General features: G+C 43.7%; 1 protein-coding gene across 1 annotated transcript in view; it reads left to right on the top strand.

Annotated features, from left to right (window-relative positions):
• The first annotated feature begins 3,890 nt into the window (after positions 1 to 3,890).
• Positions 3,891 to 15,737, top strand: part of ido1 (indoleamine 2,3-dioxygenase 1) — a 216,330-nt gene continuing 204,483 nt past the window's right edge. The window contains exons 1-5 of the mRNA XM_073819055.1: positions 3,891 to 4,062; positions 13,572 to 13,663; positions 15,113 to 15,233; positions 15,317 to 15,434; positions 15,616 to 15,630. Of these exons, the coding sequence (XP_073675156.1) occupies positions 3,966 to 4,062; positions 13,572 to 13,663; positions 15,113 to 15,233; positions 15,317 to 15,434; positions 15,616 to 15,630 (443 nt within the window). The 5' untranslated portion in view covers positions 3,891 to 3,965. The remainder of the gene's footprint in view (positions 4,063 to 13,571; positions 13,664 to 15,112; positions 15,234 to 15,316; positions 15,435 to 15,615; positions 15,631 to 15,737) is intronic.

Below are 15,737 nucleotides of genomic sequence, written 5' to 3'. Positions count from 1 at the left end.
GTAAACTGCTCTTAATGAGAGGAGTTTTCCCTGGGACCACACAAGGATCTGGTGTGCCAGCTTGTACAAGGGGCGCGACCGCAGACCTCCTTGGTGGTTGATATAGGCGACCACCGCTGTGTTGTCGGTGCGAACCAGCACATGGTGATCTTTTAGGTCTGGGAGGAAGTGTTTCAAAGCTAGAAACACGGCCAGCATTTCCAGGCGATTGATGTGCCACATCAAATGGCATCCACTCCACAGATCTTGGGCTGAGCGGCCACTCATGACCGCTCCCCAGCCGATGAGGGAAGCGTCCGTCGTAAGTGTGACATGACGACAAGGAGCCCCCAACATCGGACCTTGAGACAGGAACCAAGGTTTCCTCCACATGTCTAAGGCACGAAGGCAGCGCCGCGTGACCTTGATCATACGGAGTGGGTTGCCCCTCGGGGAAAACCCCTTGGTCCTGAGCCACCACTGTAAAGGTCTTATGTACAGTAGGCCAAAAGGAATCACGTTGGACGCAGCTGCCGTGAGACCTAGCAGAACTTGAAACTGCTTTACAGTGAGTGACCGGCCTATCTTGACTCTCTCGACTGCGTTGAGAATCGACTCTATACGAGCGGGAGTCATATGAGCCCGCATAGTGGTCGAATCCCAAACTACTCCTAGATAAGTGGTTCTCTGAGCTGGAGAAAGAACACTTTTCTTGGAATTTAGTCTTAACCCCAGAACTTTCATGTGGGCAAGAACGACATCTCGATGTCGAACTGCCATTTCTCTGGACTGGGCCAGTATAAGCCAGTCGTCTATGTAGTTCAGTATGCGGATGCCCTGGAGTAGCAGAGGAGCCAGCGCCGCATCCACACACTTGGTGAAAGTTCGGGGTGAGAGTGCTAGACCGGAGGGAAGGACCCTGTATTGGTAAGCTTTGCCCCCAAAAGCGAACCTGAGGAACTTCCTGTGTTGTGGAAGGATGGAGACATGAAAATAGGCGTCCTTGAGATCTATGGTCACAAACCAGTCCTCGGACTTGATTTGAGACACAACCTGCTTGACAGTAAGCATTTTGAACTGAAATCTCAGTACTGCACGATTGAGCAGTCTGAGATCTTGAATAGGACACAGTCCTCCATCCTTCTTGGGAACTATGAAGTAGCGGCTGTAGAACCCGCATTCCATAAGATGAGGAGGGACCACCTCGATGGCCTCCTTCCTCAAAAGAGTTTCTACCTCTTGTTCCATAATCAGAGCCTGCTGAGGGGCCACGACAGTGGTGACAACCCCTTGAAAGGAGGGCGGAGGGGCGCCAAACTGAATTTTGTAACCTCTTTCTACAGTCTGCAGGACCCATTGAGATACGTTTGGCAGAAGTTTCCACGCTGCCAAATGCTCTACTAAGGGAATCAGCCTCTCGAGGCTGATCTCTGATGGATTTTGAGGTAGCGGATCCTTCTGCACCGCAGCGCGCATGGGCAGATGCAGAAAGGGAGTTCCACGAGAAACCACTGCGCCCTGAAGCACCGAAGGTGGCAGGGTTGGCAGCCCGGTCTCTCGAGGGCACTGGGGTGATGTTATATCCCCAGGCGGGCTTGCCCTCAGAAGCCCTGAGCCGTGGGCGTCAGGACTTCTTTGTTGAGGACTTCCTCGCCTGAAGGACGGCCCTCAGGTCGCCCTTCAGTTTAGAAGCCCCCGACTTGGAGCGCTTACTGGACCCCCGATCTCTCTGTGGGGGGGGCCCGAGTAGCAACGCTCCGCTTCTGCTCTTCGTGGTACGAGGAGTGGGTACTCATGTGGGGCTGCTCCCGTCCAGCAGCCCCAGAGCTTGAGCGGCGAGGAAGATATCTCTGGAACGCTGCCGCTTGCTGTCGTGACTGCCTGAACCTGTCGACGACGGAGGGAACCGCGTCGCCGAACAGGCCAGACGGTGTGAGCGGGGCGTCAAGAAGATAGACCCTGTCGCGGTCTTTAATATCCGACAGGGTCAGCCAGAGATGTATCTCTGCGACCACCATGGCTGCCATAGACCGCCCAATGGCGCGGGCGGTCTCTTTGGTGGCTCGCAGAGTGAGGTCAGCAGTACGACGCAGCTCGCTGACGTCGACTGCTGCCCCATCCTCGACTTCATCAAACTCTTTCAGCAGGTCGGCTTGATACGCCTGCAACACCGCCATAGTGTGCAAGCAAGCTCCAGCATGACCTGCTGCGGAGTACCCCTTCCCCAGCAATGCTGATGTAGCTCTTAGCGGTTTGCTGGGGAGTGCCGAGGCCCTAAGGGACGATGCTGAGCTAGGGGACAGATAGCTCGAGAGCGTCTGCTCCACCTGTGGCATCGCCCCATAACCGTGTTCACGAGCCCCGACCACATTACAATAGATGGCGGCAGAAGGGGAGTGAACACGTGCCGAGAATGGTTTTGTCCACGATCTCGACACCTCGGTGTGGAGATCGGGAAAGAACGGCAGGCCTCGGCGTGGAGGTGTAACTTTGGGACGCAGAAAGCATTCATCAAGCTTTGTCGCCGCTTTCTGCTCCCCAGTCACAACGTCCGGCCAACTGATGTTGAGTTTGGCAACGGCACGAGTGACCACCTCCACTAACTCCTCGTACTCAACGGGCTGGGTGGGCGGGGGACCAGCCTCCTCGACCGCTTCCGTTTCCTCCTCCTCAGAGGAAGAAAGACGGAGGGACGAGTGCCCCTCCTGGAGGGAAGAAACCGCAGAACGGGCTTCCAGACCAGAAAGGGGCAAGGATCTGCCAGAGGAGGCTGGAGAAAGGGGCTCGCCCGTCTCCACACTCACTAGCAGATCCATCTGCGATCCCCACGAATGCAAGCACCGCTCTGCCTCAGCAGAAGCGGGACCTGATCCGCGGGGAACGCTGGTGAGGGCTCCTTCCTCGAAAAGTGCCCTCTGGGAGCGAAGCGTGCGGAGAGGAAGCCGCAAACAATGCACACAGTCAGCCTCCTCAAAGGCTGACTGGGCATGCCTCGCCCCCAAACAAACAACACAAAGCGAGTGTGTGTCCTCTGCCGTGATGTATCTAGGGCAGGGAGGAACACACTGCTTAAACTGCTTGTTTTCACCCATTTTAACTTTCTTATTTGCTTTCCTAAGATAACTCAGTGCTCAAATAAAGTAGAGCAAACTGGCTCTGAAAAACAGCACTGAGGGACAGACAATACACAGAGCGCGACTGAAGGACAGAAGCTGCCGGCTGCATTCACCGCACATGCTTTATAGCTTCCTGGTTCCTGACGTCACCCCGTCCGTGACGTCGCACGCGCTTTTCCTATTGGACGGATTATACACGTGATCAGAGCGTGGTCACGCTGGGGGCGTTCCCAAAACGTTCCGACGCAGCTCGACGTTCCCGAAGGGGAACAGTATACTCAAGCAACCAGATGAGAGATTAGCCCGAATTACTAAATCTATAGGCAGGTAAGGTTTGTGCAGGGTTGGTGCTAAACTCTGCAGGACAGAAACTCTCTAGGACTGAACTTGCATACCCCTAAAATAGACCGTCAGGACAGTAAACACAGAACAGAAAAACACACACACACACACACACACACACACACACACACACACACACACACAAAAAAAAAACACAGAATAGAAGGACAGTGATCAAACGACAGTCATTTTTGTGGAAATGTCAGAATTTCATTATTTTTCTATTAAACACCTTGTACTTTCATAACCTTGAGCACAGGGGTTGTCAAGCAAGTTTAAACTGCATAACCGTTAATCCTACCTTTTTACACATGCAAACTGATATGATTTCTAATAGGGTGAGGAAAGGTCATTACTATCTCTAGAACAAAAACACACAGAAAGAGAGAGAGAGAGAGAGGGAGAGAGAGAAATAGTTTGTTGCCCGATGGAAAGGTTCATTCCACTTCCAGCTGTAGAGTAGTGACAGTAGCATATGCCCAGTACTTGCAAAACAGAGAATTAGTCAGTAGTATTGTACTAAAAATTATGGGCACTGAAGTGAAAAATACAGAGACACCATTGTCTTTGGGACAGTTTCACATCTCTGAGGATTGTGGGTTTATTCTTCCAGAGCCTCTGGTAGGTCATTACACTTATAATATTTTGTTAGCTTCAGCAAACCTATTTATGTATTATTTTGTTTGTCTGTTTTGTTTTGTTTTGTTTTATTTAAACATTGGAGTAAGCATGAGTGTTGGGAAAAGTTACTTTTTAAAAGTAATGCATTACAATATTGCATTATTCCCTAAAAAGTAACTAATTACTTTTTTAGAAAGTAATGCATAACATTACTTTAGCGCAGAGGTGGGTAGTAACAAATTACATTTACTTCGTTACATTTACATAAGTAAATTTTTGGGGTAACTAGTACTTTTAGAGTATATTTAAAGATAATTATTTTTACTCTTACTCAAGTACATTTATAGTGAAAAGCTTTCCAAACAGTTTGAAATTCAGGGTTTTCACTTCATATCAATCAGATCAGAAGTAACTAGTAACTAGCTACTTGAGTACTTTTTCCATCGGATACTTTTTTACTCTTACTCAAGTAACTATTAAGATTGTTACTTTTACTCTTACTTGAGTAAATATTTCCATGAGTACTTGTACTTTTACTTGAGTACAGATTTTGGGTACTCTACCCACCTCTGATTTAGCGTTACTTTAGAGTTACTTTTTAAATCTGGGCAGGGCTTGCTTGTTTGTTTTTTAATATAAAAAGTTAATTTTTGGCGAATGTAAAAGCACACCTTTCACACCAAAAGCCTCAGGCTGAAGGAAAAGTAAATTCACGTTTGTGCATTAGAACGCAGAAGAAAGTTCAACGCTCTTCAGTAATTAAAAAGAACAAATGTTAGCTTGAGTAATTTTTGCTTATTAGTATGGTTGATCGTCAAAGGTCAGCAGCAAAGACACAGGTTAATTAAAATGTGATTAAATACACAAAGAATATTTGTATTATTTAATATTGTCTTGTTCTGTTCTGTTCTCCTAGTGTTTTTCCCCCTATGTTTCCTGTTCTAATGGTTTAGTCCTTGTCTTCCCCTCTAGTTTTGTTTCCATTTGGTTTGCTCATGCCCATATTTGTATTTCCCCCTCGTTATCCTGTTATCTTGTTTGTGACCACGCCCCCGTTTCAGTGTATTTAAGTGTCTGTGTTTGCACACCCCGTTTGTCGGTCAATATTGATGTTACATGTCCTCGGTTTATGCTCCTGGTTTTTGTTTGTTTGTATCATTTTCAGTGTTTTGTTTAATAAACTTTGTTTATATTCATTTATTCCGGTTCTCCTCCATCTCCACTCCTCAACCCGCCTGACTGTGACAGAACGACGGACCAAACGAGAAAATGAACTGGGCTGAGGACAAACTTTGGGACCTCACTCCCTTGTCCCCCACGTGTCCCCAAGTCCTCCTAAGCCCCACGATGGTCCTCAGCCCAGTACCTCAGGCTTCCTCTCCGCGCTCAAGCCCGTCAGCCGCTAAACCAGCGTCAGCTCACAAGATGGCCGCCGCGTCAGCTCACAAAATGGCCGCCACGCCAGCCAGCAAGATGGCTGCAACGCCTGAGTCTGCCAGCAAGATGGCTGCAACGCCAGAGTCTGCAAGCAAGTTGGCCGCCATGTTATTATCTGCTCTCAAGATGGCTACCATGCCAGAGTCTGCACGCAAGACGGCCTCCGTTCCTGAATCCTCAGCCAAGATGGCCACCAAGCCTGAATCCCTGGCCAAGATGGTTGCCGTGCCTGAGTTCCCGGCCAAGATGGCCGCCAAGCCTGAATCCCTTGCCAAGATGGCCGCCAAGCCTGAATCCCTGGCCAAGATGGCCGCCAAGCCTGAATCCCTGGCCAAGATGGCCGCCAAGCCTGAATCTGCACCCAAGATGGCTACCGTCAAGTCAGAATCTCCGCTGGTTCCGCCCAGTCTCCCTGAGTCTTCGCTGGTTCCGCCCAGCCCTCCAGTGACCGCGCCGCCAGAGCACCCTCCAGTGACCGCTCGCCCAGAGCCTGCTCTTCCAGAGTCTCCGCTGGAGATGCCCAGCCCTCCAGAGTCTCCGATGGGGTCGTCCAGTCCTCCAGAGCCCGCTCCTCAAGAGCGCCGTCCAGAGCCCGCTCCTCAAGAGCCAGCGCGCCCTCCAGAGCCGGAGCTCTCTCCTGCGCGCCCTCCAGAGCCGGCGCTTTGTCCAGCACGCTCTTCCGAGCTCTCCTGGGTGGACTATGCCTTAAGTTTCCCCAAGAAATTTTTTTTTTTGGGGGGGGGGCTACTCCCCTGATCAGCCATGGCCTCCTGGACTGTTTACTCGGCCATGGCTTCCTGAGCCCCCAGATCCGCCATGGCCACCTGGACTGTTTACTCGGCCATGGCTTCCTGAGCCCCCAGATCCGCCATGGCCACCTGGACTGTTTACTTGGCCATGGCTTCCTGAGCCCCCAGATCCGCCATGGCCACCTGGACTGTTTACTCGGCCATGGCTTCCTGAGCCCCCAGATCCACCATGGCCACCTGGACTGTTTACCCGGCCATGGCCCCCTGAGCTCCCAGACCCACCATGGAGACCACCTCTGTATCCTGTGTCCGTACCTAGCGGTCTCCAGGGCGCCCACCCTCCCTCCCCTATAGATGTTATTAGGCGCGAGACACGCCTTCGGGGAGGGGGGGTGGGGGGGTAATGTCAGGATTATGTCTTGTTCTGTTCTGTTCTCCTAGTGTTTTTCCCCCTATGTTTCCTGTTCTAATGGTTTAGTCCTTGTCTTCCCCTCTAGTTTTGTATCCATTTGGTTTGCTCATGCCCATATTTGTATTTCCCCCTCGTTATCCTGTTATCTTGTTTGTGACCACGCCCCCGTTTCAGTGTATTTAAGTGTCTGTGTTTGCACACCCCGTTTGTCGGTCAATATTGATGTTACATGTCCTCGGTTTATGCTCCTGGTTTTTGTTTGTTTGTATCATTTTCAGTGTTTTGTTTAATAAACTGTTTATATTCATTTATTCCAGTTCTCCTCCATCTCCACTCCTCAACCTCCTTTGGTGTATCAATAGAAAGAGTAAGCTCTTATAAATACCTAGGTATTTGGATTGATGAGAGATTAACCTTTGATATACACATTGACAAGTTACTAAAAAAGCTCAGGCCGAAATTAGGTTTTTTATATCGGTTAAAAAATTGTTTTCCTTATAAGGCTCGTAAGAAATTAGTAGAGAGTACATTTTTGTCTATACTTGATTACGGTGACCATATATATATGCATGCATCTGTTACTCTGTTGAGAAAACTAGATTCTGTTTATCATGCAGCAATACGCTTTGTCACAGGTGCAGATTCACGAACGCATCACTGTATTTTGTATAATTCCTTAGACTGGTTATCTTTATATCAAAGGAGAAAATTACATTTGTATTTATTTATTTTAAAGGCTCTTTTAGGTAAACTACCATCTTATTTGTCTAATTTGTTAAGATTTCACTCAAATAATCAACGCACTAGATCTGGTTCCTGTATTCGGTTAATAGTCCCAAGGGTAACGTCAAATCTTGGCAAATGTACTTTCTCCTTTTATGCTCCTAAGGCTTGGAATGATCTTCAAAATCGGCTTAATCTTGACAATCTTCCAACTTTGAGTACTTTTAAACATCTTCTGTATAATGTTTTAAAGGATACATGTAATTGTTTTTTATGATCTGATTTAGTAATTTTTGTGGTATTGTGTTTTGTGATCTTCTTTGTGAAACTTTATGTGCTGCCGTTTTGACCAGGTCTCACTGGAAGAAGAGATAGTACTGTCTCAATGTGATCTCCTGGCTAAATAAAGGAAATAATAATAACCTGCCTGACTGTGACAATTTCACTGTTTTCATTTTCAGGAATAGTGAATCAGTTTTTTTGTGAGTGAGATGAATTAATGCATGTTCATATTTATTCTAGAACTGAAGTAACAGATTTCTCTCAACATGGGAACAAGAGAGCTTTTAATCAACTTAGATTTTTTTAGTAAATTAAAAAGTATTGCTTTACTAGTTACTTGAAAAAGGTAATATGATTACATAACTCACGTTACTTGTAATGTGTTACCCCCAACACTGGTAAGAATGTATTATATTGGTGTTTTATGCAATGCAATTAACTGGTAAGGTAAATGCAAATTTATGCTTGTTATAGTATACACACAGAAAAAAATGGTGCTTCAGCGGTTCTTTGGTGTGATTGTTGTGCTATATAGCACCGTTAGTGTATAAAGAACCGGTCAAGCCCCTGTCTGGTTCTTCAGCGGTTGTTCAGTGATTCTTTGGGATCGTTAAGGTGCTATATAGCACCACTGCCATACACAGAACCTGTTAAGCCTCTTAATAAGGATCTCTAACTCTCTAACTCTTCAGTTGGGGAAAGGATTAAAAACAACATTAACATACAATGCATTTCCTGAAGATCTTTTTGCCCTAAAGCCCCCATAAGGAAATATTTCCCACATAAGTCCCTTTGACCTTAGAAAAGCATAAAAGTGATTCAAGACATTTTGCCATTGTAGTAAATATATTAATTAACATGCAAGTGGAGTAACATTTACAATAAAAGGAGGATAATGGGGTGGCGGTGGGAAGCAACAAGACAGTAAGAGCTGTCAGTTGCAGCTTAAATTGTGTGATAGGAGGATGAGAGAAATCTAAAACATGGTGATCGGCTGTAGTCTTTAAATTAATGTAAACTGATAAGAGACTTTACAGTAGGTGTGTGCGAAGTCAGTTAGCCTATACCGACATATCACAAACTTAAAAAGGAAATACGGTAATGCTTTAGATTACAACCAGCAAAGAACTATGTAAGTAAACTGATTTTACGGTGTGTTTCTGTAATTATAGTGTACCTATATAGAATGAACATGTAGATATAAGGGAACAATATTTAATTAGTAATTAGGGGGTAACAAACCAGATATGCAACCTGCAAAAAACTACGTAAGCAAAACTGAATTTACGGTGTACGTTTCTGTAATTATAGTGTAAATATTAAAGCATGTACGTGTAGGGAGAACCTACGTTTTGGTAATTGGGCATAACAACCAGCAAAATCTCCAGTGTTAAAATCCTGGTGTTAAGGATTGATAGAGTAAAGTGTTAAACTTGTGGTGTTGAATTTTAGAAGATTAACACTAGTTAGTGTAAACAGCACCCTCTGCCCGGTGTAAATACAGAGAGTTACCCTTATTAACACTGTTGAGTGTTATCAGTCACATCTGGGATATTTACTCGTGTGCGCGCCTCGCCCATCTGAAATATTACTGAAATGATATTACTGCGCCTGCTTCGGCCATGTTATGGCAGCAAAGTTCCTTGACTATTACGCTGGAATGGGAGTGTAGTTCCTAATCTTATTGGCCTAGAAAATCGCAGCTTTACATTTTCCACTGGTCTTAGTACATGATATAACTACAGAAGAGTCAAGTTTTAAATAGGACAAATATTGAAATTCGTTGGTCATTTTTGAACGCGATGCTATTGGTCTAATAGGATTCAATGATCTATGCTATGCTATGCTAAAAGTGATATCGCCAGAACAGGAGAACAGCTGAATGGATTTCAAAACGGTAAAAATCAACTTATTAACTCAGGGGTAGTTGGAGAATGAGCCTATTTCCAAAAAAAGTGGAGTGTTCCTTTAACAGGTATCTATTCTATTGCTGTGCCAGGCATAAATCGTACGTTTGGTGTATTTATACGTAAGCTTTTTAAAATTACTTGGAAAATATACTCTTGTTCCATGTAATTACAGGGTAATTGTGCCATCTGCGGGTTGTAAATTAAAGTGTATTGTATATGGTACATCTGATGGTTCTACATAGAACCATTTGACAAAGGTGCCATATAGCACATTTTAAAATAGGTGCTATATAGCACTAAAAGTGGTTCCCCTATGATTACGAGCCAAAGAACCACTTTTAGTGCCATATAGCACCATTTGTTTTTAGAGTGTATAAAACTTTGCTCTTTAAAGACAGTTTTATCATCTCAGCAGTCCACATTCTGCCAAGAAAGCCAACAGAGTGTACAAAATTCAATAAAAGAGTCAAACTTGTCCAGACTTGTCTGGTGCATGTGCGAAAAGTTCAGTTCAGCAGGAATTGGAATTAGCAGTCTCCTGGAATTAGTTTATTCTTTGAAAAGCATGGTTTTCTTTGTTGTGTGTGCATATCTATAAATGACACATCTCCTCACCACATCTTCAGCCTCACAACCAAAACTGTATTACACATCCTATAATAAACCTTTGGATTTAAACTTAATCCTGGAGTATCTGCAGTTCTTTCTGATAGAATAATTAGGCCAGTTGATGTTCAACCATTCCAACATGCGCAAACCATAACATACTGGTCTTTCGACCCAGATTGGGACATCATCTGCGCTATGGCTACATACAGAGAATTCTACGAGGGGAGACCAAGTGCCAGATCCTTGTCCAAGTCGTACTCGAGGGATGCCCACTTACCTGCCTGTGCTTTCTTATGTGCAACCCCAACGTTGACCAGTTGTTGTACAATCTGCTCCAGCATCACTGCTGCCACAGTACCAACAGACGGTGCCAGCTCCAGTTCAGCCTGTACCAGCATAACCAACAATGCATCCTCAGCACCCTTATCAACCACTACCTCTACCTCCACCTCTTTGGCCTGGACCACAATATTCACTGTATTATTATCCTTCAAACACTGTGACACCTGCATTTATGGAGATGGCCATTGCTTCTTCCTATGGCATACCCAAACCAAAGCTGGCAGTCTTCTCTTTAGGGAAAGTGATTGATTTCCTGATGCTTAAGGAGGACCAGACAGTATCCTTTGCTCCTTGCAGGCATTTAACTGAGGTCTACAAGTATCAGGTGCACAAGATATCTACAACTACCTGCTGCATTCCAGGTAGCTAAGAGGTATGTTAACCGCCATTTCCCCTACACCAGTGCTGTGCAAGCCCTAGGGCAGAGGTATGGTCAACCAAGGCAGCTAACTTCAGAGTGCGCTGAGAGCTATTCTGAATGCACCAGACATTCGACCAGGTGATGCCCAAATATTTTGCCCCTGCTGGTAACACACTGGTGGGCATGCTGTGGATGAGCCTATCAGATATGAACTGCAATGTGGATCTCATGTTGACATCTTACTGACTAAACTGCCTGTTAGCTATAGAGACTCCTTCATAGCTCAGGTCATTCAAATATCAATGAGTGTAGTTAATGCATTAATAAATTGGCACAGAATCCACGTTGCTTGAGGTCCAGTGTAAAGTTTCCACGGTCAGTGATGGTTTGGGGTGCCATGTCATCTGCTGGTGTTGGTCCACTGTGTTTTCTGAGGTCCAAGGTCAATGCAGCTGTATACCAGGACATTTTAGAGCACTTCATGCTTCCTGCTGCTGACCAACTTTATGGAGATGCAGATTTAATTTTCCATAAGGACTTGGCACCTGGGCACAGTGCCAAAGCTACCAGTACCTGGTTTAAGGACCATGGTATCCCTGTTCTTAATTGGCAAGCAAAATCTATGGGGTATTGTGAAGAGGAAGATGTGATATGCAAGACCCAACAATGCAGAAGAACTGAAGGCCACTATCAGAGCAACCTGGGCTCTCATAACACCTGAGCAGTGCCACAGACTGATCGACTCCATGCCACGCCACATTGCTGCAGTAATTCAGGCAAAAGGAGCCCCAACTAAGTATTGAGTGCTGTACATGCTCATACTTTTCATGTTCATACTTTTCAGTTGGCCAAGATTTCTAAAAATCCTTTCTTTGTATTGGCCTTAAGTAATATTATAATTTTCTGAGATACTGAATTTGGGGTTTTCATTAGTTGTCAGTTATAATCAGGGTTCGAAATTAACACCCGCCAACCCGCCAAATGCGGGTTAAAAATCATTTTGGCGGGTATTGATAAAAACTTACCAGCCAGTTTGGCCGGTGATGCTTGAGCCAATCATGCAAATCATGTCAGAGACGATATGGGTCGTTTGTCCCCTGGACAAACCATTATTGGTCAGTGCGAGTGCCGCATGCTGGAATATGAGCAGTCATTTATTCCGTCATCTCCCGGGTGCTGATAGCGCTTGTGTGCAGGTGATACCTGAACAGCACACATTGCTATCTGGATTTAAACTAAACTCATTTAAGCTTTGCCAGTTTCAACATTTAAGAGCTATAAGAAGCAAACCCGCGCGCGCAGTGAGAAGTGAGAAGATCTGTGTGTGCGCTCATCCGAAGCGCGCAAACCCGCGCAAATATTACTCCCGCAGAAATGTTATTTCGTCCTGCTCCCGCCCGCGACATTTATGTTTTGCCCCACTCCCGCCCGCAAAAACCTGCATAAAAGTAACCTATACCCCCGCGGGAAAACAAGTCTCGACTCTACTTCATCTCTTGGCTGCATGAAACAAACCCTCGATCGCGCTAATGTAAAGGTTCGATCAGAGTAATAGTAGGCTACTAACGAACTCGCGCGTAATGTATGACACTCTTGTATATCGGAGTCTTGGCACGCATAAGTCCGCTATTGATTCACAAACTATTCATGCTTTCGGGGCTCTGATCCATAGTATTTTTGCGTGAAATTTTAAAGTATTTTCGTAGTTGTCAAAATGATTGTCCTGTGAGTGTTTTATAATGAATGCTTAAATGCTTAAAAAATACTCTGAAGATGTAAAGAATCTCTGAATTAAAGAATTCAGGAGATTTAAATCTGTATATATGTTAAAAAGTTAGAACTGAGCAGAGGGTTTTCTTTTAAATTCAAAAGTATAGTTTTAATTTAAAGTTTGTTTGTTTGAGGTTTTTTATAACATGCATTAGAAGAATAAAAAGGCAAAACAAATGTTTCGGTTATTAAAAAAGGTTTAAAAATAAACACCTTTAGAGGAAATGTCAGGCATAGGGGGGCCTTGCAAAATTGACCAGAGAAGGAGATGGGCCCCGGCATAGTTTCTGTACCTAAAAACTAATGTTAGACCTACTTTAAAAAAAAAAAAAACGAAAAATCAGTTTATTTTATTGTATCTTTACTCTATTGTATTTATTTGTGCTGTTGCTTCTAGTTAGGTAGATTATTCGTATTTCTTTACTTTTAATTTTTTTTCCCTAAACATAGCACATGTATTGAAACGTACCGAAACCGTGACTCTAAAACCGTGATACAAACCGAACCGTGAGTAGGTTGAACCGTTGCACCCCTAATTTTCACCACGTAAAAATTTGTCTGATGGAAATTCTGATTGGCTGGTAACTTCAGAAAGTTACCAGCCACTTTGGCTGGTGATGAAAAAAGTTAATTTCGAACCCTGGTTATAATCATCAAAATTAAAAGAAATAAACACTTGAAATATATCAGTCTGTGTGGAATGAATGTAAACATTATACAAGTTTCACTTCTTGAATGGAATTAGTGAAATAAATCAACTTTTTGAAGATATTCTATTTATATAACCAGCAGTGTGTGTATATATATATATATATATATATATATATATATATATATATGTATATATAATGTTGCATTACTGTTACTGTGTTATGAACACATTCTATATACATTTTATCTACCTTGTGTTTCAGAAAGACCTACCACTGGACTACAAGCCCTGGATGGACATTGCCAGAAATGTGCCAGAACTCATCTCTTCCCATTCTTTGCGCCTCAGAATTCATGATGTATGATCTTTCATACTAAGTACACAATAACAAAAATGTTTTAGCTACAAAGAGCAAAAAATTGGCAGCACAATAACATTTTGCATTTCCATTCAGAATATAACAACCTGATTTCATGACGAAAACATACTTGGGGGAACTTTTTCGCAAGACGTGAAATCCGTACCACCATACAGAATGTACAGATGAATATACATATGGTGCGTTTTATGTGACGTTGGTTTTGTATGTATCACCGCAGTTCTGACTTGAAATGTCCATTGAATGGCGCTATAACTCTAATGCTTTGTGACGTATTAAACTAATGTACCATCTGCACTACACCTAAACCTACTCGATAGTATAAACAAAAACGAATGCAACGTAAAAACGCAATCGCAAGCATGCCGTTTTAGCTTTTTTGATTTCTCATCTTTCAGCTCTTCCATCCTGAGTCATGGTTTTCACAGGATTTGTACCCAAAGTCCAATTCTATGCCAGCTGAGCTACCGAGCAAGCTTATTACATCCAGAAATGAAAACACATGGATTTGTAATCATAACTGTGTATGAAAACAAATACAAGTGTGCGCTGTTTTACTGCCTCTGGTGTTAATTTCTGTTGGAAACTGCAGTGACATGTACTTATTAGTACGTATTTCATGTCTTGCAAAAAAAGTTCCCACAGGTACAGTATGTTTTCGTCATGAGACCAGCTAGCAAAATAACCATTCTTCACTGTTTTGCACTAAATAAATAGTTAAACTGTGTAATATTAATGTCCTTTTAGCTTTATTTTGAGACAAAGTATTCTTTATATAATACGGTGCCCGCCAGGGGACACCTTCGGTTCACTTATGTTTGTCGTGGCCACGACATATAAACTCGTGGGAACATGATATTATGTTGTGGCCACGAGATATTAATTCGTGGGAACGTCATATTAACTCGTGGGAACGTGATATTATGTCGTGGCCACGAGATCATTTTGTCGAGGTAACGACATCCTTATGTCGTGGCCACAAGATGCGATGATGAGGGAACGAGATCCATTTCTCGTGGCCACGACATAATATCACGTTCCCACGAGTTAATATGACGTTCCCACGACTTAATATCTCGTGGCCACAACATAATATCATGTTCCCACGAGTTTATATGTCGTGGCCACGACAAACATAAGTGAACCGAAGGTGTCCCCTGGCGGGCACCGTAATATAATTTTAAACAATATTGCCATATTTTTCTGCCCTGTCACATGCCACCATGATTATATTTTTATTTTATTTTGTATTTATTTACTTGCTTACAAAAAAGCAACATTGTAGATTATTCAGTCTAATAATCTTTTGATTTGTGGTACCAACCAGGAAATAATGGTGATGGTGAGAATGGATGCAGAGCCTGAAAAGCTTAATAATCTTAATTATGATTACTCTGTATTTGTTTTGTGTTCTGTATTCTTTCTCAGATGCCTCTGTTGGAGACTCATTTGTTGCAGACTTACCGTGAGCTGCGTTTGGCCCATCTGGCTTTGAGCATAATGACTTCGGGTTATGTGTGGCAGGAGGGCGATAAAGAAACTGTAAAAGTACAACAATGATTCAATATGCATTCCATACCACTAATAGGACTGAAGCACAGAACTAAACTGTTTGACTATTTATGTTTGTCATGCTTCCACGTAGTCTGTCGGTGCCATTCTGTGAGGTGTCTCAGAGACTGGGTTTGCCCCCGATTCTCATCAATGCTGACACTGTCCTCGCCAACTGGAAGAAAAGAGATCCAGATGGGTAAACTCACTGATCCATAAAACTCATTCATGTTCCTGCACTGTTTTTACTAGAAATAATTATTTGATTTGAGTCAATACCTGTTTTCAGTAGGCAAAAAAGCTGATGTATATTACAAAGAAAACTAACAGGTAATGGTATATTTCTTTTTCACGCACAACTGGACATGAACTGTTCCCAGACCTTTTTCCATGGAGTAAGTATTTTGAAGAATTTACAGAAATGTGTGTTAAATTATTGATTTGTACAACCAGCAGAGGGAGCCATCGTATTATGTTCAATATGGAAAATGCAAATATGCTT

Source organism: Garra rufa, chromosome 15, assembly GCF_049309525.1.
Source record: "Garra rufa chromosome 15, GarRuf1.0, whole genome shotgun sequence".
In the NCBI taxonomy this organism is placed as follows: Eukaryota; Metazoa; Chordata; class Actinopteri; order Cypriniformes; family Cyprinidae; genus Garra; species Garra rufa.
The sequence above is the reverse complement of the archived record's forward strand: the minus strand, read 5'-3'. Positions and strand labels throughout refer to the sequence as shown.